The sequence below is a fragment of the Phascolarctos cinereus genome, unplaced genomic scaffold (genome assembly GCF_003287225.1).
Source record: "Phascolarctos cinereus isolate Bilbo 61053 unplaced genomic scaffold, phaCin_HiC Scaffold_7;HRSCAF=346, whole genome shotgun sequence".
Classification (NCBI taxonomy): Eukaryota; Metazoa; Chordata; class Mammalia; order Diprotodontia; family Phascolarctidae; genus Phascolarctos; species Phascolarctos cinereus.
In genome coordinates, this window is record NW_027556180.1 from 41,614,283 (window position 1) to 41,629,747 (window position 15,465).

General features: G+C 35.9%; 1 protein-coding gene across 1 annotated transcript in view; it reads left to right on the forward strand.

The window, feature by feature from the left end:
• FXR1 (FMR1 autosomal homolog 1) overlaps positions 1-15,465 on the forward strand; it is a 61,475-nt gene that overhangs the window by 23,194 nt on the left and 22,816 nt on the right. The window contains 8 exon segments of the mRNA XM_078147456.1: positions 5,146-5,198; positions 6,428-6,521; positions 9,461-9,532; positions 11,148-11,296; positions 11,526-11,619; positions 12,232-12,348; positions 13,060-13,230; positions 14,618-14,696. Of these exon segments, the coding sequence (XP_078003582.1) occupies positions 5,146-5,198; positions 6,428-6,521; positions 9,461-9,532; positions 11,148-11,296; positions 11,526-11,619; positions 12,232-12,348; positions 13,060-13,230; positions 14,618-14,696 (829 nt within the window).

Sequence of the window (15,465 nt, forward strand, 5' to 3'; positions counted from 1 at the left end):
CGCTATATGCATATTGCTTTTTATGAGCTTCTTTTCACTGCCTTTTATTTCTTTATGGTATATGCCCAGTGGTATCACAGGGACAGAAGTTCAGGAGCAATTCAATCACTTTCCTCAATTGTTTTCCAAAAACAGTTGGAGCATTTCAAAACTCAAACAAAACCAACATATAACTTTAAGCAAAATTGTATCATTTTAATTTAGTATATGTACTGCAGAAGCTAGCACATTTTTTCCTCCTCATTTTTCCTCATTCTTTCTCTTAATACCACCCCCCCAACAAGAAATACTATTACAGGTTAGAAAGGGAGATGTTCTAGTAGGTCCTGTTAGGACTTCAAGGATTCTAGGGAACTTAGACTCCTTAATCCTGCTCTTGGTAGGATTGTGTATGGTTTGAAAATGTGTGTTTGTGTTATAGCTGTGGGGGCTTAAGAATTAAGCTAGCTTTTAAAAGCTTCCTTTTTCCTTTCCTCCTGAGTCTTTCCACAAAAACCTTAAGGCAGAAACCAAGAAAAGTCCAAAAGGTAAAAAAGTTTTGAGGAGTCAGGTGTTTATTTTTTGACAGAGCACTGAGTCGTTGATAAGCAGGTTTTCATGGAATGAGACTGCCTGTCATTAACATAAATTTTAGGCCTAGAAAAAAATTAGGTATCATGTGACCCAGTTAGTAAGCATTGACTGAGTACCAGATCCTGTGCTGCTGCTAGGTTTAGAGATGCAAAGACAGAAATGAAAGTAACTGCCCAAAGAGCAGGTTTGTTATCAATAATCCAGGAAACCAAATGACTTAGTTGCCTAGTCACAGAACCTAGTTTGTGTGACTTCTCTGGTTTATTGTTTTGCCTTGTCAAGTCTCAACTGTTTGTATGTAAATGATACATACCTTCCATATAGTGCCCAAAAAGTTTTTTAAGTATTTAAAGCAACCCCCTCCCACATTTGTCATGCAGACTTACTTAGAGACCTGGTTTCATTGCAAAATTTCCCTTTCTCAATTAGAAAAAAATGGAACTTCATGAGAGATGTTGCTAATCCATTCTATTTAAAAGTTGATGCCATTTATATTACAAGCACAGATTTTTGAGGATCTTATATCCAAATAGGTAGTTCTAGAGGTGGGGGAGGGGGTTTGGGTAGTCCCATGATAAAATGGATTCTTAAACAGTGTAGCTTTTGTAGCTAATACTTTAAAGAAACATTTTCAGATAGGTAGACCAAGAATTGTAATGAGGTAGATATTCGAAGTATTACAGAAAGTTGCCACTTTCAGAAAAGACTTGTTGGCAGGGTCTGAATAGAATCTAGAAAAGTTTTTTGAGGGATGTATTTAACCAGGTCTTTGAAGAATGGTCAAATGGAAAATGTATTGCAAAGACTTACTATGAAAGCTGAAAGACTCGTCGAGGGAGATGGGATTAGATGGAAAGTCATGTCATTGTTAATTTGTGCAGGTGGCCTTGAATTACAGGCTAAGAAGTATCATTTCTTCCAGCACAGTTAATATTCCATTACATTCATTTCCACACTTTGTTCAGTTATTTCCCAGTGGATGGACATCAACTTTATTTCCAGTTCTTCAGTATCATGAAACCCATAGTTTCTGATTTCCCTTATCTAGTCTGTTCCATTGACTACTTTCTCTATGAAAAAACAAAAAACCCAGCTTTTGATGACTGCTGGGTTCTCTCCCTCCCTCTCCTTTTAAATGAAAAGTGGGTGTTTACTTTGGGTTCCTGTTTCCTCCTCTCTTTAGATTTACCTTTGGCATTCATTAATCTCCACTGCTTCTTTTACCATTTCTGTACAGAGCCCCAGATCTTTAAGGGAGAACTTGACCTGGGTTCAGATTTAAACTTGACTACTTCCTTTTTTTTTTTTAACTTGACTACTTCCTAAGTAAGCTTCGGTTTAAATTCCATTTCTGCTACTCTTATGTGACTTGAGTAATTTAACATCGCTTTCTTAGTTCCACCTCTGCTTTGTAGAAATGGTTTTAGGTGACTCCTTGGAATGCCTTCCAGCTCTAAATCTTGATGGGCTGGAGTTGGGGAACACGCATTTTTATTGAATGCCTACCATGTCCCATGAACTGTGCTGAATGCTTTACAGAGTTGATTGTGAGTAGAACAAGTCATGTAATTGTAATAATAACTTAGCTGGCCTCTTTTTTTTTTTTGGCTTCCTCATCTTTACAATCAAGCTGTTCTTCTAGTTCAGGCCTATCTTACTTCTTTCATGAATTATTGCATTAAGTCCCATAATTCATCCCCTTGCCTCAAGTATCTTCCATCTCCATTTCCCACAAACTAAGCTGCCAATGATACTCTAAAGCACACTTCCCTTTATCCACACACAGATATGGGATCCTGGAATTTAAATACCCTTTTCACAATCCAGGCTTCAACCTATCTTTCCAGGTTCTTTGGTCTGTCTGAACTGACATTCCATCTCCCTTCTCAGGCCTTCCGCTCAGAATGTGATTCCAATCCCTGTTTCCTTCAGTAGTCAGGTCAAATCTTTCCTGACTCTTGTATTCCCCCCAGTTTACCTTGTGGGTCCGTCCTTTTCGCCCCTCCCCCAGTTTCTTAGTACTTAATAGTATGTTACATATTCAACAGAAAGACAAGCACATTGAATTGGTATTTTAGAAAACATTTCAGAAAATACTCCAGGGGCAGCTAGGTGGTGCAGTGGATAGAGCACCGTCCAGGGCATCAAGAGGACTTGAATTCTAATCTTTTTGTTTTTCCGTAGTTCATGACACATAGTAGAGACTAGATAAATGCTTGCTGGATCATATGATTAGATCATCTCTTTTCATTTTAAACCTGTCCTCTTACTGTCTGTGAGGGCTATCTAAATGATAGTTAACAGGCCTGGCTGTGAGAAATTTAGTCTAGTGGGAACAAGACCATGACCTCCAACTATAATGTGAAAGAACAGTAAGGGAGATAGGAAGGTACTGCATCCTTTTTTTTTTAAAAGGAGCATTTGTTCAGCCTTGAATTATGAATCAGAAGTAGTTTTATGGACAGAGCTGGGGGTGCTAGAACAAGAACACATTGGAGAAAAGAGAACATTATAAACCTAGCCAGGGATGTAAAAAATGGTATATTATGTTTGGGAAAGACTGAATAGTTCAATTTGATGGTAGAATAACTTCATGTAGGGGTAGTGGTTGGGAGATAGAGAAAGCCTACCAGTTGAAGTCAGAATTTGGAGGTGTTTGTTGAATGATGGACTGAGGAGTTTGGCTTCTATTGAATTAGGCACTTTGAGGAGAAAAATGCATAATCTTAAGTTCAGTGAACTGTATTAATATAGATCAAGGATAATTAAAATATGACAGCCATTGAAAACTTTTATAATTTTATTGACTTCTGCATTACATTTCTCAATGATTTTTGCAGTATTCTTTCATGTGTTTGGACTTACCTGTTGGGTAATGGTGTATGATCATTTATGTATACATAATTTGTCTATATTTCTTCAATACTGAGCCCTTATTGAGAAGTTTGCTATAGAATTTATTTTGCCATTCCACCATTTCCAAAACTTTCTTATCCTTGTATTCATTTTAATAATTTCTTATAGGATAGTAATATTCCATTATATTTGTATACCAAAAGTTTTTAGCCATTCCCCAAGTGAATGGGCAACTGCTTTGTTACAAGCTCTTTACTACTACTAAGAGTACTGCTATAAAATTTTTGTATTCATCTTCTTGGGATAAGTAACTAACATTATTAGTCAAAGGGTATGGATTTCCAGGATGATTTAAACATTTCACAGCTCCACTAATTGTGAGTGCATTGGTATGGTGTGCCAGGGAGTTTTTCTTCCTCCTTTCGTCTTCCACTAGCTGCCCCCCTTGGACTAGATGACACCAAGATCCTGTGCTGATAACTCCCATTATATTGTAAGCTCTTTGAGGGCAGGGACTGTCTTATTTGTATCCTCTAGGCTTAATACAGTGCTTGGCACATAAGGGCTTGATAAATGTTTATTGACTGACTCATTGCCAATCTTTTCCATACAACTCCTCCAACATTAATTTTTCTCATCCTTTGTCATCCCTTCCATTTTACTGGGAATACACTGGAACCTGAGAGTGGGTTCTTATTCCTAGTACTTAGAATAGGCTTTCATGTGGTTGTCACTAGTTGTCTTTTGCGTTTTTTCCCCCAAAAGAATGGAAAACTGTTTTTTTGCCTGACTAGGAAAAGAGATTCTTAATCATATACATAGTAAATGTTAATCTTCCAGAAAATGTGTTGCATAGATTTTAGTGCCACTAACCCCCCTCCCCCATCAGTTTCACTTCTTATCCTAGTTTTATTGATTTTTGCCCTTGCAGAAGCTTTTCAGTTTCAGTCCTTTGAAAGTTCCTTGTTTGCTTAAGGATTCTTGTCCCTTGCCATTATTGTGAAAAATACCTGACCTGGTTCTTTTCTAGTTTTTCTGTGGTTTGGCTTTTTTAGCATTCTGGTTGCATGCATGTTTAGATTATTATGGTACATGGATTAAAATGTTTGTACACACTCAATTTCTAACAGACTGCTTTTCAGTTTTCCCTGCATTTCTTGTCCATTGTCTTAAAGTATTTGAAGGACTCTTGTGTGGAAGGTGGATTAGACGTTTTTTGGTAACAGGATAGAAGTAAGGGGTGGCAGTATAAACAAAGTGTCCTTGACCATACTGAGAAGTTGTGGTGCTTTGTGTGTAAGAAACATTTTATGCAGAATGTAGTACAACCTTTCCGAACTGCCTTTGTACAGACTTATCGCCTGGGGACTAGCTTCCCTCCCTGATACACTGTGGTAGCTACAACATGTTTTACAATGTTGTAATAAAAGGTTTATGTTAATATTACTCCTTTCTACTCCACTCACCCCTTTAAGTTCTTAGCTCAGCATAGTAGTATACTCAAACAATGTGACATCTGAACTTATTTTTTTAGACTTCAAGATATTAACATGATACTCAGAGTAAAAGAGAATGGATCTGATGACCTTATCATTTTAGTAAAGATAATAGTTTTGTGTTTGTATTTTCCCAAGGGAAGTTTAGAGTCATTTAAAAAACCTTTCATATAACATTGAACTGACTTTGAATATATGACCTTGTTTTTTGTTTTTATAGGGATTTATCAAAGATGTTCACGAGGATTCCCTGACAGTTGTTTTTGAAAATAAGTAAGTTTTTCTTACTATTAACCTTTAAAATTATGGAGGTTTTTTTTTACTACATCATCTGTTTGTTGAGTCTTTATTTCTAAGTCTTGAGTTTGAAAAAGTTCTACTCAGTTGCCTTTCCTCAGTCTATTATAAACATATTCTTCCCACAGGCATGCATATAAACAGGTATAAAAAGACAAATAAAAGGGGCAGGTTAATTTCTTAATGAGTTGGACAGGGCTTGAAACTGGGAGGTGCAAGGGCAGGGAGAAATCAAGAATTACCATCAGTCTTGGCATAGTAATTATAGAATATATTTTAGGATGTAGAAGAAAGGTAGAGGTAAAAGGCTCTAAACCTCCCTTTAATAAAAATTCATTTAGTCCAGCTATGCTCCAGCACACCTTAAGATCTCTTTAAAAGCAAACACTCACACGTACTCTGAAAATTATGCAGTTAGTATTTAGACCAGTTCCATATAGCAAGTAGACCATTCAGAGCTCTATATTGTCAAGGGCTGGGTCCCCTTTTAACAAACAGTAAGTGGCATGGAAGCTGAAAAATGGTAAAGGCAAATGTTATTTTGAGCTGCATTAGTTTAGTCTGGAAAGGCTTGATGGAGGCGAGAAAATTCATAATTACATAACACAGTCCAGGGCTGCCAGGACCCTTTCAGCATATTTGAGCTGCTGCCATGTCAAATCCCCATCTTCCCCCTCCCTCCCCCTAATCAAGTCAACAAACTAGTCATTTTCTGCCCAAAAGGCTGGGAAGGATTTCCATCCATATTAGAAAAAGAAGGTATAGATTTTCCATGTTTCATTTCAGGCAACATTGGAAGTTGACTATTACCATTCAGTTTCTAAGTTGTCTAGATTTTTAGATAGCAATTTTAATAGCTTGTAACTCCATGGAAAGTAGTTTGGAATTTTTATGAACAGTTACTTTCTTTTCTTCTACCTGCTCCTCCCTCCTGAACAAAAAAGGACAAAACCCTTAGAGCAAATGTTACATGGCTATGCCATTTCCAAAATAAAAGGTTTTTACAGCAGTAGTGTATTTCCAAATGAAAACTTATGTGTCATTTCTGACAGGTTATAGTTGGTACCCCCACTGCTATCTAGAGTATTATTTTTCAGTTTTTAGTTGATGACTATGAAGTTAATTATAAAGATGTAATAAGATCTGCTCCTTTATGTGAGAAATAATTTTACATAAGCATTGTATAAAACATCTTTAATTTTCAGCTGGCAGCCTGAACGCCAAGTTCCGTTTAATGAAGTAAGATTACCTCCTCCTCCTGATATAAAAAAAGAAATTAGTGAAGGAGATGAAGTAGAGGTAAGTGATTCCATATGTATCGTGCAAATGTTGGTATCTGTTTAAAGCACAAATAAGTTAATTCTTTGGAATTTTTTTCTTTGCTGAAACCAGCAAGTCATTTGTGGAGGATGCAGGCAGCATTCTTAGAGATTGGTGTATTGTTTGGTCATTCTAGAATATGTATTTTTTTTCCTTTTTGAAGTCAAAAGGTGACTTGTACGCTGGGAAAAAACTAGGCCCACAAATATGTTTCACTAGGCCCACAAATATGTTTCAAAGACAAGGGGAGCTTAAAAAACAAACTTCAATTTCTATCTTAATAGTCATTTTGAAGGAAAGCAAGAAATTGAGAGCTGGGGAAGCAAGGACGAGGATCAAAGGACCAGAGAGAAAATGGAGGGAAATCAGAAGGAAAGGATTTTGTTTGCACTGAAATGATTTCCTTTCATTGTTCTTAGAAATTTTGAAAAGCCCTCGCTAGTTAAAAAGTTTGTGAAAGCTAAACCTTTCTTATCCTTAGGTAAATAAAAGGTACCACAGAATTAATTTTTTATGCATGAAAGTTATGGTGGTTAAATTGGGAATTATTAACTGAAATTTTAACCCGTTCATCTTATCTAATGCTTTTTAGTAGTCAGTTTTTGTATCTTTTTTTTTGTACTTTTTTTTTAAAAGCCTGCATCTTCATTTCTGCGTATATTCCTTCATTTCCTTTTCCTCGGTGAGCTATGCTTTGTAACGAAGAATAGGAAAAAGGCAATTCAGCCACAGGCCAGCTGAGGCTTGATGGCCTCTGCAGCTTTCCACATCCAGTCCCTCGTCACCAGCATTTTTTTATTACATTCCCACTGTCTCTTTGCTTGCCCCATTCCCTTCCAGAGAAACACAGCAATGGTAAATCGTTACAACTCTCAAGAAAAGCATAAGAAATGACATTAATTACATATATTTAGAGGTGGTTTTTTTGACTTATCTACAGGGTAAAAACAAAACAAAATTGGATCATCAAGAAGTGGTAGAAAGCACACTAGGAGATAAAAAAATAAATCACATTAAGAGAAGGTGGAGGATCAGAATGAAACAGACTTATCTGAACGCGTACACAAATACATAGGGGAAGAGAAGGAGGGAATAAAGGCATCTGAACTCTGGCTTTGGCACATATATTCTGTCAGACTTATGTTAAGCTGACGACCCTGAGAGTTACACAAGCTATTTTTATGCAGTTTTATTGTATTCCCAGACAAACACAAAATACCACAGTAAGATAAAAACATAGTCAGCTGAGCTCAGATAAAAGTTTATTTAACAATTTTGTTTAATGAACTTAATTGTCATTTAACTTGGCCCTCTAGAGAATTATTTTCCTGAAACTATCAGATTCCCTTGAACGACTCTCTCTTAAGGATTCTTCTTTCCCCATGATCAGTGGTAAACTCTGTTCCAGGACCTCTTCCTTCTTTTCATCTGCTCATTAAATCACTTTATAAGAGTCCTTCCTGGTCTCACCCCCCAGGTCTTTAAGAGGGAACCAAGGACATCAGATAGATAGATAGATAGATAGATATAGATATAGATATAAAAATAATAGGGCCAATATGCTTCCATCTACCCAGTCCAACTTAGCGAAATAGATTTTTAAAAGATTGTCATGGAGAGTGGCAACAACTGTTCTGAGATAAATTTGAGAAGGAAAATCACAAAATGAAAAAATTTGTAAGGCAGATTACTATAACTATTTTTTTTCTTTAAATGGAATATTTTCTGATATTTTATATTTTTTCCCAGTTGCTTGTTTAAACAGTTTTTTTAACACTTAAGTTTGGAGTTCTAAATTTAAATGGAATATTATAAACAGATTTTGCTATTTTAGACAGTGATTGTGAAATACAGTCTTAAGAGATGAAACTGAAGATTTGTTTTTTAAAAGACAATGACTTTTTAGAGCCTCTTAATCACTTTACAATTCTGGAAACAAAGAAAAATTTGTTTTAAAAAAATGAAATCTAGGTTTCTAATGTTGCAAAGGACAAAAAAATTTTTCAAAGACAACTTTTCATCTGAACATATTCAGAGGTAGTGTGGTGCTGATTCGACAGTGATCAAATATCCTACGCTGGCACTTTCAGGGTTTCTTTCTCACCCCCAAAACCACCAAAAAACCCCCAGTATTTTGAAGGGTCTTATAGCAGAATTTAACAGTAGTTAAGAATCTGTTAAAATATGATGAATATGGTCTGTATTTTATTTTTTTAAAAAAGCCATGAATGTACTTATCAATTTAATTTACATTCCTGTCAAAGAAGCTAAGTGTCATGCTTGGCTTGAAGTGAATTTTCATGAAAGATTCATCAGCCTTTGAAATAATTGATACATAGCAATAGACAGCTAAGTGCAACAGTGGATAAAATGTCAGGCAGGAAGATCTAATCTGGCCTCAGACACTTAGCTTTGTGACCCTAGACAAGTCACTTAACTCTAGTTGCTCAGTTTCCTCAAATGAGTTGGAGAAGGAAATGGCAAACACTCCAGTGTCTCTGCCAGGAAAACCCCAAATGGGGTCATGAAGAGACTGAAAGGACTCAACAACAAAAAATGTTGATAAAACTGAAACAAGATGATTATCTTAAGATGGGTGGAAGCGTGCCAGGTAAAAGTTTGAAGAGTAATTATTCATATGCTAAAGCCCAAGAATTTAAAATTTAAGCTAAGGGCTGTTTTCCTGTTTGTTAAATGCAATCTTAATTCTAACAATAAAACCTTTAAGTTTCTAGGGAACATTTTTTTCCAAGCAGAATTCAACAACAACAACAAAAAACAGTAAAATAATTTGTACCCTCCTAATTATCCTGATGGAATCAATCACATCTTCTTAGCAATATGTCGATTCAGTATGGTAATTTGGATAATCTGTGATATGATCTGAGTGTTTAAATTTCATAACTATGTCCTCTCAGGTTTATTCAAGAGCAAATGACCAAGAACCATGTGGATGGTGGCTTGCAAAAGTTCGGATGATGAAAGGAGAAGTAAGTTATTTTTAACACCTAATAGGGTGCATTTTTCCCTCTGCCATCTAGTGAATGGAGATGAGGAAATAATTCAGAACAGTCTTATGCGTAGAATGATGGTTTAGGAAAGGGATCATTGCTGAAAATAATAGCAGTAGTAGTAGTACCCTTTAAATATCTTTCTTGATTTCAAAATTCTGTGCCTAAGAAATGCTGTTTTGTCTAGAATGGTGTGCTTGTAGGAAGGGGTGGCGATAAGAGGTAGATAATTTGCACTCATTCATTTAAATAGTTGAAATCTGTCATTGGTGAGTAACAGTATGTCTAGAACCAAGTACCTTTAGAAAGAGGGTTCCGTTTGGGTGTCCACTGATCACCCTTTGGTGGCATGTAAAGAAATGAGTATTTCTCAAGAAGAGCTCTTGAATAGTTGGGTACTGCTGCTAACTAGTACATAACCAATGTCATTTTCACCATGGAAATGCCCCTGTATACTCACACTACAACCACCAGCATCTGGAGTTAGGGTTGAATGTAAGATGGGTGGGAGCATCCTTGGCAAGGGGCACTGAATGAAATGGGACAGAGGTACCCGAAGGGTTGCTGCATCAACAAGATGCATGTCACAAATAGGTCCTTGTTTAGGGTCTGCTGGCCTAGGCTTTCATCCCTGTTGAACTAGGTGGTAGTCTACCACCAGTACTAGTTTAACAGTAGACTTCAGAATCAGTTCCAGCCAGTCCCAAGCCATCCTCATCTACTCTCCCCTCAGCCTTCCTACATCATCCTTACCATGGTTTGGTAGGGACTTTATGGGTTACTGATATTGTCCCATAGCCAAACTTGTTTTTGACTACTCTTCCTCATCTGAGAATTGGACTGAGACAGTAGTTAAAACTTCCCTTTTTGTAAACTTTTTTGCCACACCTTTGGAATTAGATGGTGAGATAATTTTTTGGTTTAAAAATAAAAGAATCTTAAGAATTAACCTACTAATGCCAAATGTCTAAAAATACCACTTTGGAGGGGAATTTTTTTTTAATATGATATTTACAGAGATTTTTAGAAAAGTTACAAGTAGGGTTTCTCTTCAACTGTATAATGCATCTAATCTTGATATAGGTAAAATTGTTAATTATATTGCAAAACAGTGGAGAGAGCGCTGGGATTGGGATTAAAAGTATATTAGGTTAAAGCGTCTCTGACCCTTACTGTTGTGACCATATTCCCTCATGACTCTGTTTTGAACCTGAAAAAGGGATAAAGATACTGATATAAGGAAATTGTGTCTGACATGCGTGTTGATTGCTGTGTCAATTGTTCTAAAACACAAGGTCATTATCAATATAACACAACACCTACATCTAATGTGATACAGTTAGATAAAACCTATCATTAATAAATTTGAAATGCCACAAGTTTTGGGAATCTAGGGATTAAAAACACCATAAGAAAATCCACTAAGGCATGCAAATGTAGGTACTTTAATCTTAGGCAAAAGCAATTGAGTTAGTTAGGTCATGTGTGGACAGATACGCAAAAGTTGACTGGTATTAGTAGAACTTTTGTACTAGAATATTTGTATGTTTTCTCTTCAAATGAGAGTGTTTTAGTCTATCTTATTCTTTTCCAGTTTTATGTCATTGAATATGCTGCTTGTGATGCCACTTACAATGAAATCGTCACCTTTGAACGACTTCGACCTGTCAATCAAAACAAAACTGTCAAAAAAAACACCTTCTTTAAATGCACAGTAGATGTTCCTGAGGATTTAAGGGAGGCGTGAGTAATTCTGTTTACTGTTCAATCATTTTAAATATTTAAAATGACTTATCTCTTGCTGTAGAAATCCCCTTTTTTAAAATGGCCATTAAAATCTTTTAGGGAGAAAAGGTTTCTGTGAAGCAGAATTATTATAGTGAGAAACTTAATATTTGGAGTCACATTCAGTATGTTACTGTCTTTACAATATTACCTGTTAATAAAAACATGTATATCAATTTCTTTCTAGGTGTGCTAATGAAAATGCACATAAAGATTTTAAAAAAGCGGTGGGAGCATGCCGGATTTTTTACCATGCTGAAACCACACAGTTAATGATACTGGTAAGATTTTACTTCATTTTAAGTAGAATAAATATCTCTGACTTAAATATTGTAAAACATTGAATTGTAGGTAAACCTAAACCTTGATAATAATGATGTGTACAGATCCTAATACTATTATAAGTGCTGGTGCTTCTGCAGCTCTTGGAGGATCTCATTAATGGGGGTAGTGCCTACAGGGATGCATATGAATTGCTTCTAACCTTCCAGGCCTTTTCATTCTTAAGGACTCTTTGCCTTCCCATAAGTCCTACTGGTTCACCTAGGCCTCTTTTCAATTCTTGTAGCATTGGCATTATATTTAAGAAATGAAATTTTATATTGTCTGATTTTCCCCTTGTAGCCTCTTCCCTTTTTCTTCTTTAATCCAGAGAAAGAGTAGGAAAAAAAGATGAGCAAATCTGGTAGCTTAAAAAAAATCTGACAAGGACCTTTATTCTTTTATATTTTCTGTTATGTTACATTTTATATTTTCTACCCCTGATGATGGAATCACAGAGCTCTGTATTTTGTATATATTGTCTTCCCTGACAGTGAGTGACTTCAGGGCAGGACTGACTTTTCTTTTTCTTTCTGTTACACATTTTCAACTTGAATTTTTTTATTTTGTAGTCTGCCAGTGAAGCAACTGTGAAGAGGGTCAATATTTTAAGTGATATGCATTTGCGAAGTATTCGTACCAAACTGATGCTTATGTCAAGAAATGAAGAAGCCACCAAACATTTAGAAGTAAGTAGGTTTTGTTTAATGTCCAGTTATTTCAGTATTAGAAATCATTATTTGCTTGACTTTGGGCATAAAGTTGTCTGAACAGTGATTCTAGGGTATAGTTGTAAAAATTCTGCATAAGAAGCCCCTAAGCAGCTTAAGACGTACTTGGGAAATGTTTAATGAAAACAACAATATAAATAACATTCTATGTCACTATGCTTATTTGAGTTTGACACGTGCTGAATGTATGAAGGAGGAACATGTGGGACCAACATTTTCCTCCAGTTGTAATTTTCTGTTTTCCTTTTATCATACAGCTCCAGAGCTGTTCAGTGATTGTACGAAGTAGAGTAATCTTCATCTCTTTCCTCTGAGTGCTCCTTGTTTTCTGCATTGGCTGAAATGTGGGTTAATACATTCCCATAGTTATCTTCTCAGGCTAACACATTTAAAACAAAGTTAGCTTATAACATAGTTGAAATATTTGCGTGGCCCATTCTGCCAGCAGTTGCTATTTGTAATATGGTTTCTATGGTAAAATGTATTCTGAATTCCAGTTAACAAAAAAATCAAACTTTCTGACACAACCTGTTTGATTTTGGGGACTCTGTACTACAGACTAGGAGAAAATGCTACTTTTGCTAATTATAGGATTACCTTGGGAATTGCTGATTGTAATTGTGTGACTTTTTTCTGTGATGCTGTAAATAATTTCCTACGTTTTCCTAGTGTACAAAACAATTGGCAGCAGCGTTTCATGAAGAATTTATTGTGAGAGAAGACTTAATGGGTCTTGCAATAGGAACCCATGGTAGTAATATTCAGCAGGCTAGAAAGGTTCCAGGAGTCACCGCAATTGAACTGGATGAGGATACTGGAACATTCAGGATCTACGGAGAGGTAAAATTTGGTGGCTTTTCCATAATGATTACATTTAAAGTATTACACTCAATTTACTGTACCTTTTAAAAAATCCTTTTTGCTTAGACTGTATTGGCTAAAATGATTCACTTTCATTTTAAACCAAATTAGGACATTTATCATTTTATTTTAACAATGGGAAGAGTTTCAGTTCAGTGTTGGGAAAAGGAAGAGTAGGCTATGTATTAATTTTAAAATTAAATCAGAAATTCAGCTGTTACGGTTTAGGAAGTCATAGCTCAAACCTGTTACAGTATGTAATAATGTATATAACTTTTTATGCTACCCTGCTTATCCGTGTTTGGGGACATGTTTCAAACCTGTTTCTTCATAGTGTTTCTGTAGTCTCTTAATGAAAAGTATGAGTGATGTGTGAACTTTTACAACAGAGTAACGTTATTTTCTATTCTCTAAATCTGTACTAGAGAATGTTAATTAAATGCTGCAATTTTATCCAAATTATTCTTCTAAACCCTCATGATTGAAGTTATGTCGATAATTTTTTATTTGTGGTCCTTTAAGTGAAACAGCTAATTGATCCCCCTTTTAAAAAAAAATCATTGGCTTCACTCTGATTAAGATTTGTTCAGAAGTGAAAGCAGTATTCTTTCAGATTAACTCTTGGGGTCACATAGCTTTCTTCATCTCAACTGTGCTAATCTTTTAACTTCAGATTTCCCTTAAAATTTCCCCATCATCATTCAGGTTGAATTTGACCAGCATCTGGTCAAATGATTTTGAAGATCATCTTATTAAAAAAATTTTTTTTCCCTTAAAGTCGTCAGGTTAAAGTATTTCTGCTCTGCCTTAGCATAGGAGGAAATTTTAAACCATTTCTATACTATTATTGAAAGAAAGACTTAGATGAAGTCTTTAGTACTGACATGGGCTTGTGACTTAAATCTCATTGGTAAATTGGGGTCTTGGATTAGATGATGATATTCATATTGTGTACAGCTTTAAATTCTTTGGTTCTCAGAGCCCTGTAACAGTTACTGGGGTACATGTTTTATTGTACAGGCCTGCCCGAGGGTATTAGGCCTCTTTATCATGTTTTTTTAAAGGGTCAGTGAGCCATATTAGCTCTGTCTGAGAATTCTTTGGGGCCTGAGGATGACCTCAGCCATAGGGACGTCCTCTGTGTTTTTTTAAGGGCCAAGGGCCAAAAGAATGCTGTGCAGGCTTGTCTTAGAATATCATCTAGCACTTCCTTAGAACCCCATTGTGTCTTCAGTGCTTAGACGGCCAGCCTTTTAGGGGAGCATCATTAGGCCAGTTAGCAACTGGCCTTTTTCTCACACAGTATTTCAAGTATGGCTGGATAACTCTAATACTTGGTTGTTTCCGTTTGTTTTCCCTTCTCTAGAGTGCTGATGCTGTGAAAAAGGCTAGAGGTTTCTTGGAATTTGTGGAGGATTTTATTCAGGTTCCTAGAAATCTAGTTGGTATGTAACACTACTAAATCCTAATTTATTTAAAAGCACTTAAGTAGATAATATAGTGACATAATGTTGAATTAAATATGTGATGATACTTTTCCATTTGGGCTGCATAGACTTTTGCAGATTACAGCTATACTTGTGTTCACATCTATAGTGAGAATCTAATAGCTGTAGAATTGGATTTTACAACTTGCCTACTTTGCCCTAATTCTTGTTTTCTACTCGTGTGAAAAAGAAAAGCAAAATAACTTAATTTTGTTTTCTGTATTGTATGTGAAGCACTACAGAAGACAGATATTGAAAATGAACTCCTTCCTGCTTCTTGTATTCCCCTTATCCCTTCAGGGCCCTTGGTACTCATGTACTACTCAGAGTTGCAGGATTTCATTTTTATTTAGTATGGGAAAATATGTTTATTCCTTTATTTAACTTAGAAGAGGAAAGACTGAGAAGATTTAGAAATTGATACTCGGGAGGGATGAATTCTGGTGTGAGTGTGGTATTCAGGGGGAGAATCTTAGCTATTTTAGCTCCCATTTGATGCCAGTGTAGCTGCCCTGATTTCTTTGAGGAACCTTTGGTTTACAACTTTAGATTAGAAGTCAAGAAAGAAGATTAGAGTTGCAGCAACACTAACTTCCTTTGGGGTACAGCTCTTTGTGTTCCTGTTTCTTTTGCCTTCATACTGGTCTCCATTTCTGCTTACTTGACTTGACATATAAACACAGTGCATTGAACTGTTTGAAATAAAAATGACTGATTTAAGGTAGTG